Genomic DNA, 18,422 nt, shown 5'->3' on the forward strand with positions numbered 1-18,422 from the left:
AGCTCATGCATTAAAAATCTGAAGTTATTTATTCTGTAAATATTTGAAATTCAGTTATGTCAATAGAAGTGGTACATGCAGATTACAGTTTTGGTCTGTAGGGTGTCTTGTCTCATTAAAAATGCAAAATCAAATTACAGTTCTGCATTGGAGGTATACACTGTGTTCATGCCTTTTATACTGAGCATATAAAACAGTTAAGAAAGTTTAGTCCAGCTTCTTCTACTGCAGACTATTATAGTTTTTCTTAGAACAGTATGCCCTCAGTTTTGGAGAGGATACTGATTCAGTTTACCTAAAGATTGGAAACTCATTGACCTGTTCCTAACCTTTTTTCAAGATGTGATTCCTGGAGACGATTGCTGTGGATTTGGGCACAATGTACAAAACATCCAGCAACTATTTCTTGTGAGCTTTACTACACTCACCATCACTCTTTTGGACTCTGGCATTTATAAGAAAACCCTAGTATTTATCTCAAAAACTCTAATAATTATTTTCTTGAAGTAACCTCCCCCTCTTTTTTGTTACTTGTTATATCTGTAATTCAGTGTTGGCACTTTAGAAATATTAATTTCATGTATTATTAATATATCTGGGACCACTACACAATACAGGTGAATACACAGATACAATTCTATACATACAGGTTTTAAAAGAGAGAATATGCTGAGTGAAATCTAATCTATTCTTAGTAGCTGAAACTACCCAATTTTGACTAAAAGTCATTGACTGGAATTAAAAAAATAAAGATTCCAAGTTGTATCAATCATTTTATACATTATATCTACTAGTACAATATATATCTACATGAAAATGATGCATTTTTTAAATAAGTAATGTTTTTTTCCATGCTCTAAAAAATTGATTGTGTTATTTTCTTGATTGTTTTATTGTCTTTATTTTTAATTCCATCATCGTCTTATTCTTTACAGCAGACCTTACTTAAATAATTTTGTCGGTACATATGGAAGCTTTTAGGAAAGAGCATATGCTTTCCAAAACAGATGTCAGCAGGTGCTGGTGAGGTATCAGAAATGGGGCTAGAAGATAGAGAATGATGTGCCTTTCTACTCATTACCTAGGCTAGTACCAGATTTACAGCCGATTTGGCAGCATTCCTAGATACAAGTAGCTTAAAATGGAGGTGGCCAAAGGAAGTGCAGGTGTGGGAATTCTGTAAGGCGTTTATGAATTCACAAAAACTAGAAGGTGCATCAGTGCGTTCTGCTCGATTGTATGCCATCACCCTGAGGGCTACCGAAAGCTACGTGGGGACAGCTTTCCAGGGACTGAGTCTGCGGCAGGGGCTGGGGCGTGGGGTGAATAGAACTCACCGCAGCCGAGTATCGGCCACACTGGTGGCGTTCCGTGGGGTGTCCCAGGCGTTCGGGTCGAACGCACGGCTTTGCCTTCCCAGCAAGGAGCCAGGGCGCTAAACCTTCCGGGTGCCTGACGGTGTGCGTGTACCCCGCTCTGCCTTCCCATTCCGGCCAAAGGTGGAAAAGGCATTTTCGGCTCCTTACTTCTTGCTTCCTTTCAGCCGGCCACATTTTCCGCCAGTCCCTGCCAACCTAACTCATCTCTCCCAGGATGTGAACAGAATAAAAATGTGTGCCCACGACTAAAAACAAAGGAAGCGAAAGCAAACAAGGCGTTAGGGAAGGCGCTGCCCGGCAGAACAAACCGGAGCAGGCACAGCTCCTCGCAGCCATTTGGAGTGAGAACCCGTTCAGTCTCTTCCCGCACCTCCTCTTCTGCCCTCCTCCTTGGCCGCCGCAGGGCGGGCGGCGCGGCCCTGGGGGGCGGCACAGCGCGGGCGGGGGCTCGGCTGCCCCGGCCGCTCGCCCCCACCGCGCAGCGGGGCGGAGAGAGAGCGGGAGCGGCGGCGGGAGACGGGCCGCCATATTCCTGCCGCACCACGCCCGCGGCGCCCAACCATTTAAAAGCCGGTCGAGCTCGACCCCTGCTAGTGCACTCGTTTCCCTTTCCGCTGCTCCGTCGGCAACACGGGCAGGGCCGAGCCGAACAGCGGCAGCTCTGATAGCGAGCTCCGCTTTCCCTCACCACCACCCCTGCCTCCTTCCTGGAAGGGCGAGCGGCCGAGGCGGCGGGAAGGAGGAGCGGCCGCGGGGAAGCTCTTCCTGCCGGGCAGCGGCGGTCTCGCCCACCCCGCAGGAGCCGGGCTCCCGCTCTGGGGGCGGGGAGCAGCGGGGAGATGTGTGTGTGTGCGAGGCGGGGGAGGGATTAGTGGGCATTAGCGCTTCCACGGTGGTGGGGTGGTCGCGTCGGGGGTGTCGGCGGCCGCCAGGGACACTCGGGGACCGCGTAGGCTGCGGGCGGCGGCGAGGGAAGGGAAGCAGCGGGACGAGGGGCGGCTCGGCTGGGTAGCGGTGCTGCTGCTGCCGCGGTGGATGTTTCCATGTTGTTCGGTGCATGATTTAGAGGAGAGGAGGAGTTGTCAGCGGCAGGGAGCGGGGATCCGCGCCGCCAGCGGCCCTCCCTTTCTTCTTGCCCCTCTGTGGCATCGAGGCTGCTCTGCCTGCGTGCCTGCCCTGCGGCGGCCCCCGGGCTTTCGGAGAGCGCCTGTGCCCCCCGGGGCCGGAGCGGCGGCGGGGTGCGTGTGTGCGTGCGGGTTTAGGGGGGGTGGGGGCTGTGTCTGAACCAGTTAGGAAGAATGACTCTGGAGTCCATCATGGCGTGCTGCCTAAGCGAGGAAGCCAAGGAAGCCCGGCGGATCAACGACGAGATCGAGCGGCAGCTGCGTCGGGACAAGCGGGACGCCCGCCGCGAGCTGAAGCTGCTGCTGCTGGGTGAGTGTGGGGCTTCTTCCTCCCGCCTCGGGCCGCTTCCCTCGGGCCGCTCGCTTCGGGCCGCCGCTGGCGCGCACGCCCCAGGTGCCGCCGGGCTCCAGCCCGGGCATCGCCGCCGGCGCGGTCCGTGCCGGGCGCAGGTACCCGGCGGCGGGGACGGGGCGGCAGCGGCAATGCCTGCGGTGCCTCTGGCTCGTCGTCCCCGCCGCGGGGAGCCGCAGGCCGAGCCCCCGCCACGGGGAACGGGGCGTGTGTGCCCGCCCGCGGGCATCGTCGGCGGTGGGTTCGGTGTGGAACGGGAAGAGGCCTTCCAAAATGGAGAGGGAACGGATGACGGGTGAGAGAGGGGGCTGCGGGACGAGGGGCAAATGTCGATGTGTGTGGGAGAGCGATGGTAGCGAAGCGGATTAAGGAAGGGATTCGCAAGGGGAGTCGCTGTGCAGGTCGATGGTGGCGGGTGTGATATCTGCATTGTTCCGTGGGCTTCGGGAAGGTTGTTAACTTACCGGTTGAATTTTTTATTGTGATTTTTATTTCTTGAGGTAAAGTTGGATAAGGGGCTTGTGCTCAGCTTGCATACCGGTTTCTATAAAGAAACTGGACCCGCAAAGGCCCAGATGCACATGGCAAGCCGAGGGGCAACCTGAAGTGTGCTGGATGATTACAGGATCTTTAATACTGTTGGCATCCACCCACTGGATGGTGGAAATAAAATCAGCTGTATCGTTTCTCCTTAATTAAAACAGAGGTTGCTATTTTAGACCTGCAAGTGTGTGGAGGTGGCATTTATCTAATAGAAATTTGGCTTATCTTAAAATAAGGCTTTTGAATTAAAATATGCCTGCCTGTGTCCAGTGTGATGCACTGTGTCGCGTAGCTCTCTGGTAATAGTTCCTGCCTGGACTCATAGGCCTTTATGTGTTCTAGCACTACTGTCTGGTGTGTGGATGAGTGAGTGTGTTCCAAATGGATGTGGGATGTTTATGGGGAAGATGTTTTTCTTGGGCCGTGTATATGGAAGTAGTGGTTGATACTGGGGAAGTAAACTGCCTATTCAATGAGGTAAGACAAGTTGAAAGGAAAAGTTTTAATACGTTTTAGTGCTTCCATATGAATATGCTGTTTCCTGAAGGTTATCTTCTGGATACAGAGAAGGTTGGGATCTCTAACTGATCTGGGAGAGAAGTAGTGGACATGGATGCAGCACTCACAGTAATAATGTTCTGTTGGATTTTGGCCTGATTTTGGTTTATGGCAGCACATGGTGTGATTTCCAAGATTCACAAAGAAGATGAAATAGGTTGCCCTTGCTTAATATTATGGATGTCTAAGTATGATTAATGATAGACACTTGCTTCAGGATAGGCAGTTCATACATTTGACCTATTACTCAGGTCCAGATTTTTTCTGCTCTGGGAAAGCACTACCTTGTGATCTCTGAAAAACGAATCACAGAGCAATGTGAAATAAAGTAAGATAGATGTCCGATTAATGGTGATTAGCTTTGTTGCAGGAATAGAATGCTGTAAGCACAATATCTTTTTCTATGAACTTCCTCTTACAGTAGTGCTAGAGGTTTCTCCCAGATTTTGAGAAATGTATGAAATCCATTGAATGAGACTGAACATACTACCTAGAATATATTCTACTGAATATATTACCTAGAGAAGAAATTCAGAGATTCACTTCTGCAGTTAGGAACGCAGAACTTGAGCTGCTTTGCAAGGTCTTCCCACCACTAACATGAAGTATTGGTGTAGATGGTGGTAGACTGGAGTCCAGTTACGGCATCGCTTTGGATCAGGTGATGTGTGGTGATTTGCAGAAGAATGGGGGAGAAGCCACCCCATAGAGGGAACTGAGGAAAACTATGGAGTTCCTGTATAAAAGACTTCTGTGTTCATCATCAGTGCCAGCTAATAGTTCCAGCAGGCTTGTGAAAGTAGAGGCATGATATAGAGAGATCTGGAGGGATGAACTTCTGGCTGCATGTACTTAACAGTACATCCATATACCTGGGCAATAAAACCAGTACAGAAATTGTTACTGTGCACACATTTTTTGTCTTTTGTTTTGTCAGCCTCTGTCATATGTTTGACTGAAAGAAAGAGTATGTGCACATTTGGATCAACACTTAATGATCTTGTCTTGTGAAATGCTGTGTGTAGTGAAGGACTCTTGGTGTCTTGGTATTTTGTAGACTCCAGTTTCAATTTCTGAAAGAAATTTAGGGAAACTTCTTTCATTAGTAGGTTTATCTTAAGTACCTTAGAGCAGGTTTTTTTTTAGTCATTTTCATTGCTTCTCGGCATAAGCAAATGCTCAATTACTAAGTTTGTTGTTTGTATGGGTCATTCACTTGGTTATGAGACAGATAAAACAGTTTTAAAATGAAAATATATTCATTAAAAATGGTGAGGCTGGTAGCAGGAAAACCATCTGAACATGTTTAAAGTTACCTGATTTTTTTAAATACTGAATAGATGTTTACTGTCCCATTTCATCTCTTCCCCCCTCATTATTAGCAAGAAAATCACTAGTACAGCTTAACTCAAGCATGTTCACATATGCTTACATAAAATTTTCTTCCTTATTTTTTTTTTTTTTTTCTGGAAGTGCCAGTTTCTCAGTCCCACTCTCTCAAGTATTACGGGTCTGAAAAACATAAGTGTGTTAAGGTTTTTAAATACAGGACTAAGGAATAACCTTTGACTTTTTATTTAGGAGAATATTAGTGCAGTTTAAGCTGAGCCTTGTTAAGTGGCTTTGCGTGTTCTTCAGACTAGTTGCAAATGCGAAGTGAAAGGTATTATCAACCTCTAAAGGCACAAACAAGTGTGTCTGTGCTAGGTTGTTTTATTATTGCACTTGCTTAAAAATTAGATGTACACACATAAAAATGCACATAGGTAATAAAGAAAAAATTAATCTTTATGCTTCAGAGGAAAAGGATTTTCTCCCTCCTCAACTTGTGAAAGACACAGTGCTTTCTTGGAAATTTAGGTTTCTCCAACTTGTTACTGTGTCATGCACACAGACACAAACACACACCCACTGCTTAATGTGCTCATGATATCTTTTTACTTTTCATGAAATCAAAGAGCTCGAAGTCGGAAGTAATTTGTGTAAAACTCACTGTGTGCTAAGATTAATTTTAGGTTTTAGTTTAAAAATAAACACTCTTTGATTAAACATTAAAATACCAATTTTACATACCTTTTTTGTACATCATTATTTGATTTTTTTTTTTAATGTATTAGAACAGGACAAAGTATTTTTTACAATTGTAATTGTGGAAAGCCAGAATCCATAAATATGCACTGAAGCATATTACATAGTAGTTCAGCTAGCACAACTTGCCTGTAGTTTTTTGAGACACTTTGGAACAAATTCAGTCTTCCACTGAATTTAGTTTTAATCTGTATTTTAACTCTTCTGGATGTCATTTTTGATGAACACTTTGTAAAATGCTGTGGTTGTTCTCCAGAGCTTACAGTTGTTAATATCCATCTGTTGTTTGCTGTTAGCTGTAAAAAACACATTGTTTTTATAATTAGGGGAGAAAATTTTTATATTTGCCTGTGCCAATGTGTTCTGCATGCTTTTATTTTAAGCATTTATGTATGTATTTATATTAAAGTAGTAAAGTATATACTTATGGATGTATTTTTTTGGTCATACTTCCATATATAATTTTTTCCTGCCATCCATGTAAATTTTCCAGGGACTCAGAAAGCAGCATTTGAGCCTACATGACAGGTTGTAGCCATAAACCATCAGTCCTGGATGTAGTCTGCCTGTAGACTGTATACATTAATATTGTACACTATTTTCTCACTGAGAAATGCCTTGAGTATCTAAGAAAATAATGTAGGCCTGTGTGTGTGTGAACCCTGGCCAGATTAGCTACTAGAGATGTGTGTGACAGTGCTGGTTTTTTTTCAGCATATTGGTTGGTATTGTCATGTGCAAAGCATGTTTTTGTAAGAGTTAGGTACTTATATTAAAGATAGCAAATGTGTCAGTTGAGAAACTTGCCTTGATACAAGTGTCCTTCTATTCTCTGTGCTGTAGCACGGAAACTAGATGGACAATAAGCCATTTAAATTGGCATGAACAGCAGTCAATCTTATGCTTAAAGATGCTTTTGAACATAAGGTGACTATATGTATTATTTCTTAAACCTGTGTCAGCTGAATTAAATGTTGAACATGCAGAATGTGGTCTGTTCACAGAGGCAGACTTTGTGTAGATACATTTAAGAGGAAATGGATCAGTTAAGCCAACAATGGCACACTCGTGTTCCTATAACTTTTTCAGCTGGAGAAACAAGCTTCCTTATTTTTCTTGTAACTTTTATTTTTATCAGTCTGCCCTGATCACACTGACCTCTTTCAAATAATTTTAGGTAATTGACACAGTACATATTTACTACTGTAAAATGAACAAATAATTAACTTACTTCTTCATACATATTGTACCTAGATAGGTAAATATCTCTTGTTTAGCAGAAGCTTTTTCAAACTAAATATAATTTCATTCTAGATGTTAAACACCTTGATGTATTCTCATGTACACACACATGTCCATATATAAGAACATTTCTTTTTTGTGAGGTAGGAAAACACAAATCACCATTTGGATATCAGTGTGATAATGTGAAGAAGATGTATTTAGAAAATATTTAAGAATGTTTATTTTTGGTGTGCCACAAAAGGATACCTTGTGTGCAGCCATTAGAGAGGGTTTGTTGCTCTTTTGTTTTTACTACTCAATAAGCAATCTACACCCGCCAAAGTTAATAGGAACTAGTGGAGTGTCTGAACAGTTAAAGAATTTAGACTAATTTAGCTTTATTTATATTTTTATATATTAAAATATATTTATATTTTATTTAGCTTTATTTATATTTTATAAAGAGCCAAGTGGCCCCTAATTTGTATGTTACACTGGCAAACAATGTTGAATAAATGTAGGATGAAAAAATACATGCTGAGCAGAAAAGTCATTGGAGAATGGTCATTTGAGTGTGTGCTGCAAAACGAAGATATAATAATTCTCCTCATTTAGTTGCTTCAGATTAATTTTGTTGTTGTACAGTAACAGCAATTTCATAGGGGAAAGCACTACCTTGTGATCTCTGAAAAACGAATCACAGAGCAATGTGAAATAAAGTAAGATAGATGTCCAATTAATGGTGATTAGCTTTGTTGCAGGAATAGAATGCTGTAAGCACAATATCTTTTTCTCTGAACTTCCTTAAGCTGAATGGTAGAAGACTGAAGAAAATCTGTTCTTGTACACAAATGCTGTGTATGAACACAAAAACTGTGTATGAACAGCTATTACTGATGAAATTATGGAAGTTTTTCAGTATTAACCTTTTATTTACTGTAATTATCAAACCTGGCAAGATCCAAGAGCAGGAAAGCAGGAGAAAACAAAGGAAGAATTAGCATATAGGAAACACTAGGAAGCCATACACTTGGTGTTGACCAAAAAGAAGGAACATTCCACAGGTTTTAAATATTAACAACTCTGTGCAAAGAAGTTAGATGTGTTAAAACTGGATAAGAGAAGTCCAAGCGATACCAATGTTTTAGAATTTAAAAGTTTTGAAAGTCTCCTGTTCCTAGAGAGTTCCAGGAACAGCACAAATGTTTTTTCAGGCTAAACTGAAGTTTAAATCTGAAGTCTTCTGAAAGCACATTGTTCCCTCAATAAGTAGTGCTGATACCGAGGCTAAACTGAAGCGTGATTTTCTACAGATTTTTGTCTTTTGTAAGTTTTCAAAGGATAAATGGCAGGGAATAATGAAACTGCCTAATTTGTACCCTCTACTTACTGTGTATCAGTAGCGCAGACTTTTATCCCAGAACCCTGATGGAGATGCAGTTGCCAACAGAAAAGTACTGTTGTCCATTTCATTCTGCACTTGAGAAGGTGGTGTGGCTATTCCAGGAACAAAAATAAACCCTAACAAGCAAGACTTCTCCTTTGTCAATATGTTAAGGCAGAGTCATCTGACGAACTACTGTAATGAACTGCATGATTTATGTGTGCCCCACTGTATTGATTCAGCTCATCTTTCTGTGGAAAGCAGGTGATGTGCAATATGTGTGTTGCTTGAATAGGCAACAGAACATTAGAAAGTTGATGAAAGTGGAAGCAACTAGTGATTCAGTAAATTGAAAAGATAAAGGCTATATCACTACTGCCTCAGCACAGCTGAGCTGTGTATTGACAGTTTCATCTGGGAGCTTTGCTATTTGTAATTTAGATTCATCTGTGTGTGGAAGAAGCATCTGATAGGAGTGAATGAGACTAGGTAGTTTTGACTAGTGTCAGAGTCTGAGTCTGTTTGCCTTAGAGTACATGGATGAGATTTCTACCATAGGTCCTGTTCCCACTGATATCTGTATCTTTTGTTTTGTATCTAGGAGAATGCCGTTGTGGTCCTTACTCAAGTACTTTGGTACTCTGTCCCAGCTGTCAAAAGTCTGTTGAAGGAGGATTTGTTTTTCCCAAAGGAAATTATGGAGAGGGCAGTTAAAATTTGATATATGTTATATTTCTCCCCTTTACCCCCAATTTTCTCTTCTCTAAAGAGCTGAGTGCAGTCAGATCCTTAAGTCTTTTGAAGTTAAGCGAAAAATACAGCTCAGATCTTAAGTATCACCAAATGTGGATCTGAATAGTGTTTGCCCAGATAATGTTAGCCGCCTTTAAGTTAATTCACGGTAAGAGCACAGAAGACAACCTGTTAGAGATTCTTTGAGTATACAAGAATCGAGATAGAAATTACTCATTTAGTTACAATATAGCCATGAAATCAACCTAAAGAGATCCTGTTCTTGATCATACTTTTATAAGCTAAGGTATAATGTAGTAAACATATTTTAGGTGCACTTTGAAATAATACATTAGGAAAAAATATTTTAATTTTTTTGTAATAGTACTTATTCTTATGGCACAGAATATACATTGCTATCTAGTTTTGTTAGTGTGTCTGTCACTGTCCCTGAGCTATATGCTCACTAGACACTTGCATAAGCTTCTTGGTCCTTGGCTAATTCATTGCTCTAATGATAATCTTTGTCAAGAATCCTTATACTGAATGAGAATATTTCTGTGAATTAAGGAAAATTTCTTTGATTTCCTTGTTCTATAAACCCATCACAGGAGAGTTTTTAACTCCAAGTCTTCAATGTTAATGTTCATTATCTTGCTTAAATTAGAGAATGTTGAAAAAGAATCCTGAAAGGTATTCCAGCCCACAATTCTGGGTGAACAGCATCATCCAGAAAGTCAAACAGAAGGTTTCTGAAGGAGCTGGTAACTCAGAACACCAGAAAGATGCAAAAGACATAGAGGTTGGAAAAGATGCCATCATTCTTTATGTTTCTGGGAGTTGGTCAGGCTTGGGAAATCGGTGATCAAGTATGGAACTTATATTTTGCTCTGATAACGGATTCGCAAAGCGCTGTGAGTGCCTCTTAGTCTCACAGACCAGAGCAGCAAAAGCAATTGAAATTAAATGTGCTGAAAAATAAAGGCATCATTCACATATCTTGAAGAGATTCTTACACAACTGTTCAGATACTTGAAGGATCTGATGCTTGTGTTTTTGGAGTGTGCTATCTAGATGGTGTTTAAATGAAATATTTATGTTTATGGTTTAAACCTTTCAAAGGTAGTTTGCAAAAATGAGAAATAAAAACAAATGAAAAACAAACAAAAAATACTCCTTTGTACAATTTGTTTTAACTCAGTTAATCTTTTAGGAGGGAGAATAATGATTCTTATGATACTTCTCACTTGTATTTCAGTTTGATTGTTTTTAAAAAGAAAATAATAGTAACCTGGAAGCAGAGACACTCTGTAGTTGTGCTGGGGAGAAAAGGCCAAAGAATAAAGGATGTATTCTTACACCTATATTTGAATAACTCTGGTAAATTCTGTTTTCCTTCTTTTAATTTCTTGTTTGTGTGTAAGAACCTGATGCTTAGAAGTGCTTTCATACACAGCAACAATCTTCATGCCACTCAAATCTCTCCTGTCCTGTGATTGTCTGTTTATTTGAGGGTGGTTCTGATGTATGCACCTGGTCATCTTCAACAGTGGTGAGATTAGTAGTTCATCCCAGAGTGCAGGCCACCAAGCAGCTTTCTGACTGACTTAGCCCATTATTAAAAGAGAGATTTAGAGATCAAAATCTGTTTATCTCATTACCATTCCTCCAATCCATTAAATCCTTTAAGTGATTTTTTGATGAAGGTTTGATCTGGGAAGTTACAGGTGTTGCATGTCATCGAAAAAGGATTTTGTACGAAACCCCATGACAAACACTTGAGAAACTTTTTTTTAATCCCACCAAGTAGGGGAAACCTCTCTGGCAGCATTAAAACTCAAGGCAAAACTCAGGGTATAATTTAGGCTTTAGATCATGGAACAGATAGTCTTTAAACATTTATTGAAATTTAAAGAAGATGTGGAGGTGTTCATTATAGAGTCAGCCAACAAGACGTGCAAAGGACTAACTGCCTGACTAATTTTTTGGTCTTCTATGATGGAATAACTATATCAGTTGACAAAGGAAGAGTTAGAGATGTCATCTGTCTAGCCTTCTGTAAGGCCTTTGATACAGTGTCCCCTCCCAACATTCTTACTGTTAAAATGAAGTGAGGGAAATCAGATGGATAGACTCTTTGATGAATAACGAATTTTTATGAAGGCTGCATTCAAGGAGTATGGTCAATGATTTAATATCCAAGTGGAAACAGTAATGAGTGGTGTCCTTCAAGGAATCATACTGTTTAATACCTTCATATGACATAAGCAGTGGGAAGTTGCACCCTCAGCAGATTTCCAGGTGACACCAGTCTGAGAGGTACAGTTGATACAGGAGGTGAGTGGGCCCATTGGAACCTCAAGAAGGTTCAGCAGGGCCAAGTCCAAGGTCCTGGGTGTGTTGTCTGTGGTTCGGGACAACCCTTAATGTCAGTAGAGTGCTGGAGATGAATGTTTATTGAGATTGAGAGTAGCCCTCTGCAGGAAGACTTGGGGTACTGGTGAATGAAAACTTGCACTTGGAACCTGGAGAGCCAGGCCTACATCAGAAGTCTCACTGGTGGTTAGGGGAGGTGATTCTTGGATGGACCTGGAATCCATCCATCTCTGTGCTCCTCAGCACAAGAAGGACAGGAACCTTTTAGAGTGAAAAGAGCTCAGAAAAGAACCACAAAATGATCAGAGGGATGAAGCACCTCTCCTGTGAAGAGAGTCTGAGATGGTGTGAGTTTTTCAGCCAGGAGAAAAGATGCCAGAGAGACCATGATGAGCAGCCTTTCAGTATACCAGGAGTGTATATAAGAAAGCTGTAGAAAGACTTTTTACATGGGTCTGTCAGTAAGAGGACAAGGAGAAATGGGTTTGAGCTGAAAGTGAGTAGATTGAGATTGGACTCACAGAAGAAATCTTTACAGGGAGGCAGGTGAGACGCTGGAACATGCTGCTCAGAGAAGCTGTGGATGCCCTATCCGTGTAAGCATACAAGGCCACACTGGGGATGGTATTTGAGCAACCTGGTGTAGTGGGTGGCATAGATGATTTCTGAAGGTACCTTCTAACCCAGACTGCTCTGCGATGCTATGATTATATTGCTGTGGTAATAAATGATTTCCTGAAGTTAAAGTTTGTGTACATCTTCCTAATTAATAGCTGTAAGAAACAATGCTTTATACATGTATTTTTCCCCCTCTGAAAACATGAAATGCACCTAAACATACTTTTGTTTTTCTTGGTAAGAAGAGATTATGGAGAGAAAATAACATGAGGGGGTTTTTTTTGTACTGCATTCGGTATCCTCTTAGTCTTTGTTTATCTCAGCATTGAATTGGTAAATAAATTAAAGGAGATAATAAACATTTACTCTAAGTGATGTAAAGATGGATTTCATTTAGGTGACTCTCTCTCCTGGTTTAGCAGCTTATTTCATAGAAAAGTAGAACAGACAATTTAGGAGTAAATTTGCATTCATCTAAATGTAAGACTGGGTATTTTCTGCAAACGGAACAAAGATTCACTGGATTTACTGTATTTCATCAAATTGCCTAACAGCATGTTTCATAGAATCACAGAACAGTTTGAGTGGGAAGGATCTTAAAGTTCCAACCCCCTGCCATGGGCTGGGGCTGTGCACTAGACTAGGTTTCTCAGTGCCCCATACAGCCTGGCCTTGAACACTGCCGGGGTTGGAGCATTCGCAGCTTCTCTGGGCAACCTGTCAGTGCCCCACTGCCCCCACAGGCAGCATTAGTAAAATGGCTTGTCTTAAAATCTGTTAACTTGGATTTTAATGCCTTTGGTGTTCATAGAAATCCAGAAACATTCTCTGCCCAGAACAATTTTTGTTCTCTTGGGGTTTATTTACTTAATTGCATTTATCCTGTGTTCTTACCTGCAAGGCAAGATAATAGTGAATTCAGATTTGCTTTGATTTTGTTCTTTTCTTCTTTGCGTTTGGCTCCACAACATAATTATACACTCCTATTAATTATTAGGTTTAATTAGGGTTAAGAACTAGACTCATGGTAATCTCTGAAGATTTTGGCCTTTGAACCAAAACTACAGAAACAACATAAGCAGAGTTTGCTAATAGCTTAATAGTGGCTGTATTTCCTACACCAAATGCAAACCCCTGATGCTGAACAGTGTATGTAAGCCTTTAAATTGTTTTCTCGGAGAAATTTATGACACATTCTCTGGGTAATGACATATTTGTGCTTTTTTTTTGTTTATTTGTTTTGTTTTGTAAACTAACAACCACTTTAATTTTATTAGCGCATTTTTTATTTGGTTGTTCTCAGAAAATACTTTGTCTGAATGTTTTGATTTATGGACTTTTTTGGTCTGCAGTTTCATGTAGTAAAGTGAGAAGGATAGATTTAAACACTTACATTGCATTTTTCATCTATGGAGTTTTCTCATTAAATAATATAAAAGCAGTAAAGCAGGAGGAGATTGTCTTTTTGTTGTTTAAAATGACAAAATATGGTGGGATTTCTTTAACTGGTAATTATGCAAAATTACTATGTATGACTATGATCTGTCAGGCTGCTAGGACATAATCTTTTGTTAGAATAGCTTAAAAGGGGGGACACTATAATGAAATTACTTTGTAATGCTTTTGCTTTATATTTTAGTTATTTTCAAGTTGTGATAGTATTTTCTGGAAAAATCTGTAGCTGCAGAAAGATGTGATCACCTTGTTATCGGTTTGTTTTGTCTTGTTTACATGATACCAAGCTACTTCTGCTTAGTGACATGGAATTTTCTTACACCTTGCCATTTCTTTGCAGCTATTTTTTAGGTGTACAGAGGATAAAAACTCTGCAGAAGTAGTCAAAACAGAGCCATAAGACAGAGAAATGTTTATTTGTTGACTGAGTTCAGTCTTATTTAAAACAGTATTTCAACCTACAGATCTAGACTGTAGTTTAGGTATAGTTAATTGCATATATCACTGTACTTAATAACTCAGGCTTTTTTGTGGGTTTAGGAAGGTTTATTTTTGTGGGTATGCATGATGAGGTTTTCTTTTTTGAGTGTGGGTGTCTTTAAGGTGATATGTGGTTTTTTGAACCAAAATACATGGTTGCATAAAACTCCAGCGGCCTGTCTGATAAGCTCTTTCTTAATATATTGTGGAATTTGTTTTCTGACATTAGATAAAGCATAAGAAATAAAATAACTGGACTACTCATTTTTTTAAGTTCATCATAACCATGAACATTTCATTTATTATCCACTTTGAGGACAGAAAGAAAATACTCCAGTATCTTGGGGTTCAGTTTGGATGGTTCCATAGTTCAGTTCTAACTTTGTAACTGTAGAGTGGATTTTATGATCCTGTAACTGTTTTTGTAGCTGGTTTTTGAGTTCTTTCCAATTCAAGGTCAGTACTAAAGTACAGATCATGAGAATTGAACAGTGATGTGTATATACTTTTATTACAAGTATATAAGTACTGCTAGGTGGAATACCATTGTTGAGGTGTGTTCAAGGAGTGTAACAGCCTACTGAGCCATGACATTAAACTATTCATGTTTAGATGACTGCTGTATATTAAATGCTTTTCTAAATAATTGCTTTTTAGGGTGGGTTTAGTAATTGTTTAACAAGTTTATATTTAACAGTATTTGGATACACAGTATTTGCCTCTTTCTGTTTTACAGATTATTCTGATACAGTTTTCAGCATCGTATCATCATCATTGTTTACCAGTTCACAGCTTTTGCATCACCTACAAGTACTGGCAGCAATGATTCTTTGTTTTTATTTTATCTCATGGGTGAAGATTTTTAAGGTTTTTTTTAGTTTTAATATTGTTGGGATCCTGTTTGGAAGACAGCTCTCTGCTGAGGACTTTTGCCTGTGTAGTTTACTACTTAACTGTTTAAGCAACTGTTACTGAATGCATGCAGTGTTGGTTTATTGTATGATCCGTTGCTTAGCAGATGCCTAGTTCTTCAAAAGCACTGACTTTGACAGCAAACCATCCAAATACTCTAACTCCATCAGTTGGTATGCAATCTCTTTCCCTCACCTGTTTTTCACCCTTTGGGGTTTTTTGGGTAATAATTCAAGAGTTTCAAGTCAGTATGCCTTCCTAGCCAGTTCTTCTAAAACCTTTGGACGCTCTGACTGGCATTCTGACTTGAATAAATCCTCTGTGTTGTTCATCTTCAGTGGGCACTCTTTCATTGTCATTGCAAATGTGGTCTGTGCTTCCCTAAAAGAAAAAAAAAAATGAAAATTACATGAGTGTTTTTCTGTGTTAATAAATATTAAGTATTCTACAGCAACAGTTTTGTAAGGAACCACTATGGCTTGTCATTAAGAAAAAGTGAGGTTTTATGTGGAGCCCCAGAGGTCATAATTTGACTTTTTCTCTTAAATATGGTTGAGATTTCCCATGGTTTTGGCTTACCTATTTCAATTTTCTTCTTTTACTTCCTCTCTTATCCAGGCTAGTTTTATTGTTTTTCTTTTTTCTTTGTATAATTGTGGCTGTCTAGGCTACTTCATGAAATGTTCTGAAATGACTCCCAGTTGTTCCTGTTTTAAATCTAAATCCAGTAACTTACACTTGTAATTCTGTCAGGTTTTTGCTGAAGTAGCTCTCGTGAACACAATGTGCTTATAACATGCCTTTACTACTGGTTTTGAAATTTGTTCATTTACACATAGCAGATGGTGTACAGTCATAATCATATGCTCCTGCAGTTGCTTTTGACTGTGGTTCTGACACATGCCCCTTTTCTTAAGAGGTATTTCTGTATGGTGCTTTTCTGGTTTAGGAATCACAATTTTTAAACTTGCAGAAATACCAAGGTAATTTGCTTGAGACCTTTAGTGTCAGTTACATGGCCTTATATTTTTCCATCTTCATGAAAGCACTAGAGGAACTCCACTTGCTTGCCCTGTCACATTGCCTGAGACTGTCATCTGCTATGCCATCAGCTTTTGTTTCAATTTTTCTCTATTAGAATTTAAATGAAAAATATGACGAACTCTAGCTGCCAGACAATTCTGAAGTGTAAAATAAAGCCAGCCACTGTAAACTTTGACTTGGTAAATCCTTTCTTTAGTTATACCTCCTTCTTCAAAACGGCATCTTTCTAAAAATGTTACTTTTGATGTTACCTTTTAGAAATCAACTCTTGAGCCAGGCTCTTTTCAGTGATGCCCAGTGATAGGGCAAGAGGCAATGGACAGAGGCTGAAACACAGGAGATTCTGAACATCAGGAAATACTTTTTCACCATGAGGATGACTGAGCATTGTCACCAGTTGCCCAGGGTGGTTGTGGCGTATGTCTTCTATTAAAAAAACATGGTTCTGGGCAGTGTGTTGTGACCCTGCTTGAGATCCTTTCTGACTTCAACCAGTTTGTGTTTCTGTGAAATACAGTGTTTCTGTGAAATACAGTGCTGCAGCACTGGATCAGCTGAGTCACCAGGTGACCCTGACCTTTAATCATACAATGTGGGGGAAATCCTATGGGATTTATATTTCATTATGCTACACTTGCTTATCAGTGCTTATAAGTGTACGAAGAATCATTTGGTAAGTAGTCCTGGATGACTGTGACCAGTTACCTGAGGGGAAATCAGTGAAAATATTAGTTTTGTGTTTCAGAATTCTTGCAGTGGCAGCATGCCAGCATGCTTTTCCCAGAACAGCCACCTGTGCAGCTTAAGTCTGTCTGAGAAGACAGCAAAATAGCTCATTACCCTGAATTGTGGGCTGATATAGGGCTGTCTTTCAGCTGATCCTTGAATAGCTACAGGACTGACACAGGCTGTAGCTTCAAGCTGTTGATTGTAGGCTGGGCAGCCTCTGAGCCTGATCCAGTCGCAGTGCTCCTGTCACATCATTATGCATCATTATATAGGGTAGTTATGGTTTTAGGTGTTTGACATGTTATTATAAACTAAATAGACACAGCAGGATTGAAACCCTCCAACTTGTAAAAACACACTTTCCTGAGACCATGTTGTAAACTAGGTGCATGATGCTAGCTGTGCATGTAAGCCCAGGTCACTGCCAGCACATCCTGGTAAGTGGCACATGGACGCAATCACAAACTGTTATTTTGGTGATACTCAAAAAGATGGTCTGTCTGTTGTCAGCAAATGCTTTTTGTAGAAGACAAAATTATTTCTGGATAAAGTAGTAGAAAGAAAAATAGTCTCTTCTCCTACCCTCAAAATACTTACCACTGGTAGAAGTGTGCTGCAAAGTCAGAAGATTATTTGCAGAGGTGAATGTTAATTCTCAGTATGTACATTCATGAGAGAAATAAATGGATAAGACTTGTGATTCTCTACAAAGGTACTGTGTACCAAATATGTGTATTCTAAAATACGTACAAATAACTTCTTGAAATAACCAGCCTGTTCAGTCAAGGTTGACAAGACTCTAAGGAAGGAAGTGCATGTACTGCCAGTCTATAGCCCTGCCATGCTTAGGCTGGGTACTGGAATAGCAGAGCAACCAGCACCTGCCTTAGCTCTTGGCAGAGCTTTATTGTCTAAGCTGACAGGACTTTGCTCTTTAGTATGTGCATGACTGCTAGAGGGCCTGGTGGCTTCCCATAGGGGAATTTTGGGAATGGTGGGGCAGGATAGAGGCTTTTAAGCAGAGAGGCACCCGCTTCCAAAGTGAGTCCTGCTCCATCCTTATTTCTTTCTTTAAGAATGCTCCTCCTAGCTAGTGTTTGAAGATGAGCCTGTACCCTACAGTTGAGTGATGTGGTACATTGTATCTCCAGTGTCCCATCTCCATATCTGCTGTCTTGGTGTCCACTGATGACTGTGATAAGTGTGAAGGAGGCTGTGAAGCACACCTTAGCTGTCTGCCTTGGCTGTGCTGCAGGGAGGAATGGAGATATTGGCGTGGTCTTAAGGTAAAACATCTCATTCAGTACAGTTAGGGAGACGTGAGACATTTGTCAGGTTGCACTGGAGTTGGAGCCTTGGCCCCAACCACAGGTCTCTGTTTTAAAGACTGGTGCTCAGTGGTCTTATGGAAACTAGGCACTGTT

The 18,422-nt window shown here is 40.5% G+C and overlaps 1 protein-coding gene across 1 annotated transcript in view; it reads left to right on the forward strand.

The window, feature by feature from the left end:
* Positions 1-2,677: 2,677 nt before the first annotated feature.
* Positions 2,678-18,422, forward strand: part of LOC139588983 (guanine nucleotide-binding protein G(q) subunit alpha-like) — a 116,930-nt gene continuing 101,185 nt past the window's right edge. Inside the window, exon 1 of the mRNA XM_071424884.1 lies at positions 2,678-2,813. Coding sequence (XP_071280985.1) covers positions 2,678-2,813 — 136 coding nt within the window. The remainder of the gene's footprint in view (positions 2,814-18,422) is intronic.

This window comes from Agelaius tricolor, unplaced genomic scaffold (genome assembly GCF_023055355.1).
Source record: "Agelaius tricolor isolate 1412-34295 unplaced genomic scaffold, bAgeTri1.0.p SCAF_4, whole genome shotgun sequence".
NCBI classification, from domain to species: domain Eukaryota; kingdom Metazoa; phylum Chordata; class Aves; order Passeriformes; family Icteridae; genus Agelaius; species Agelaius tricolor.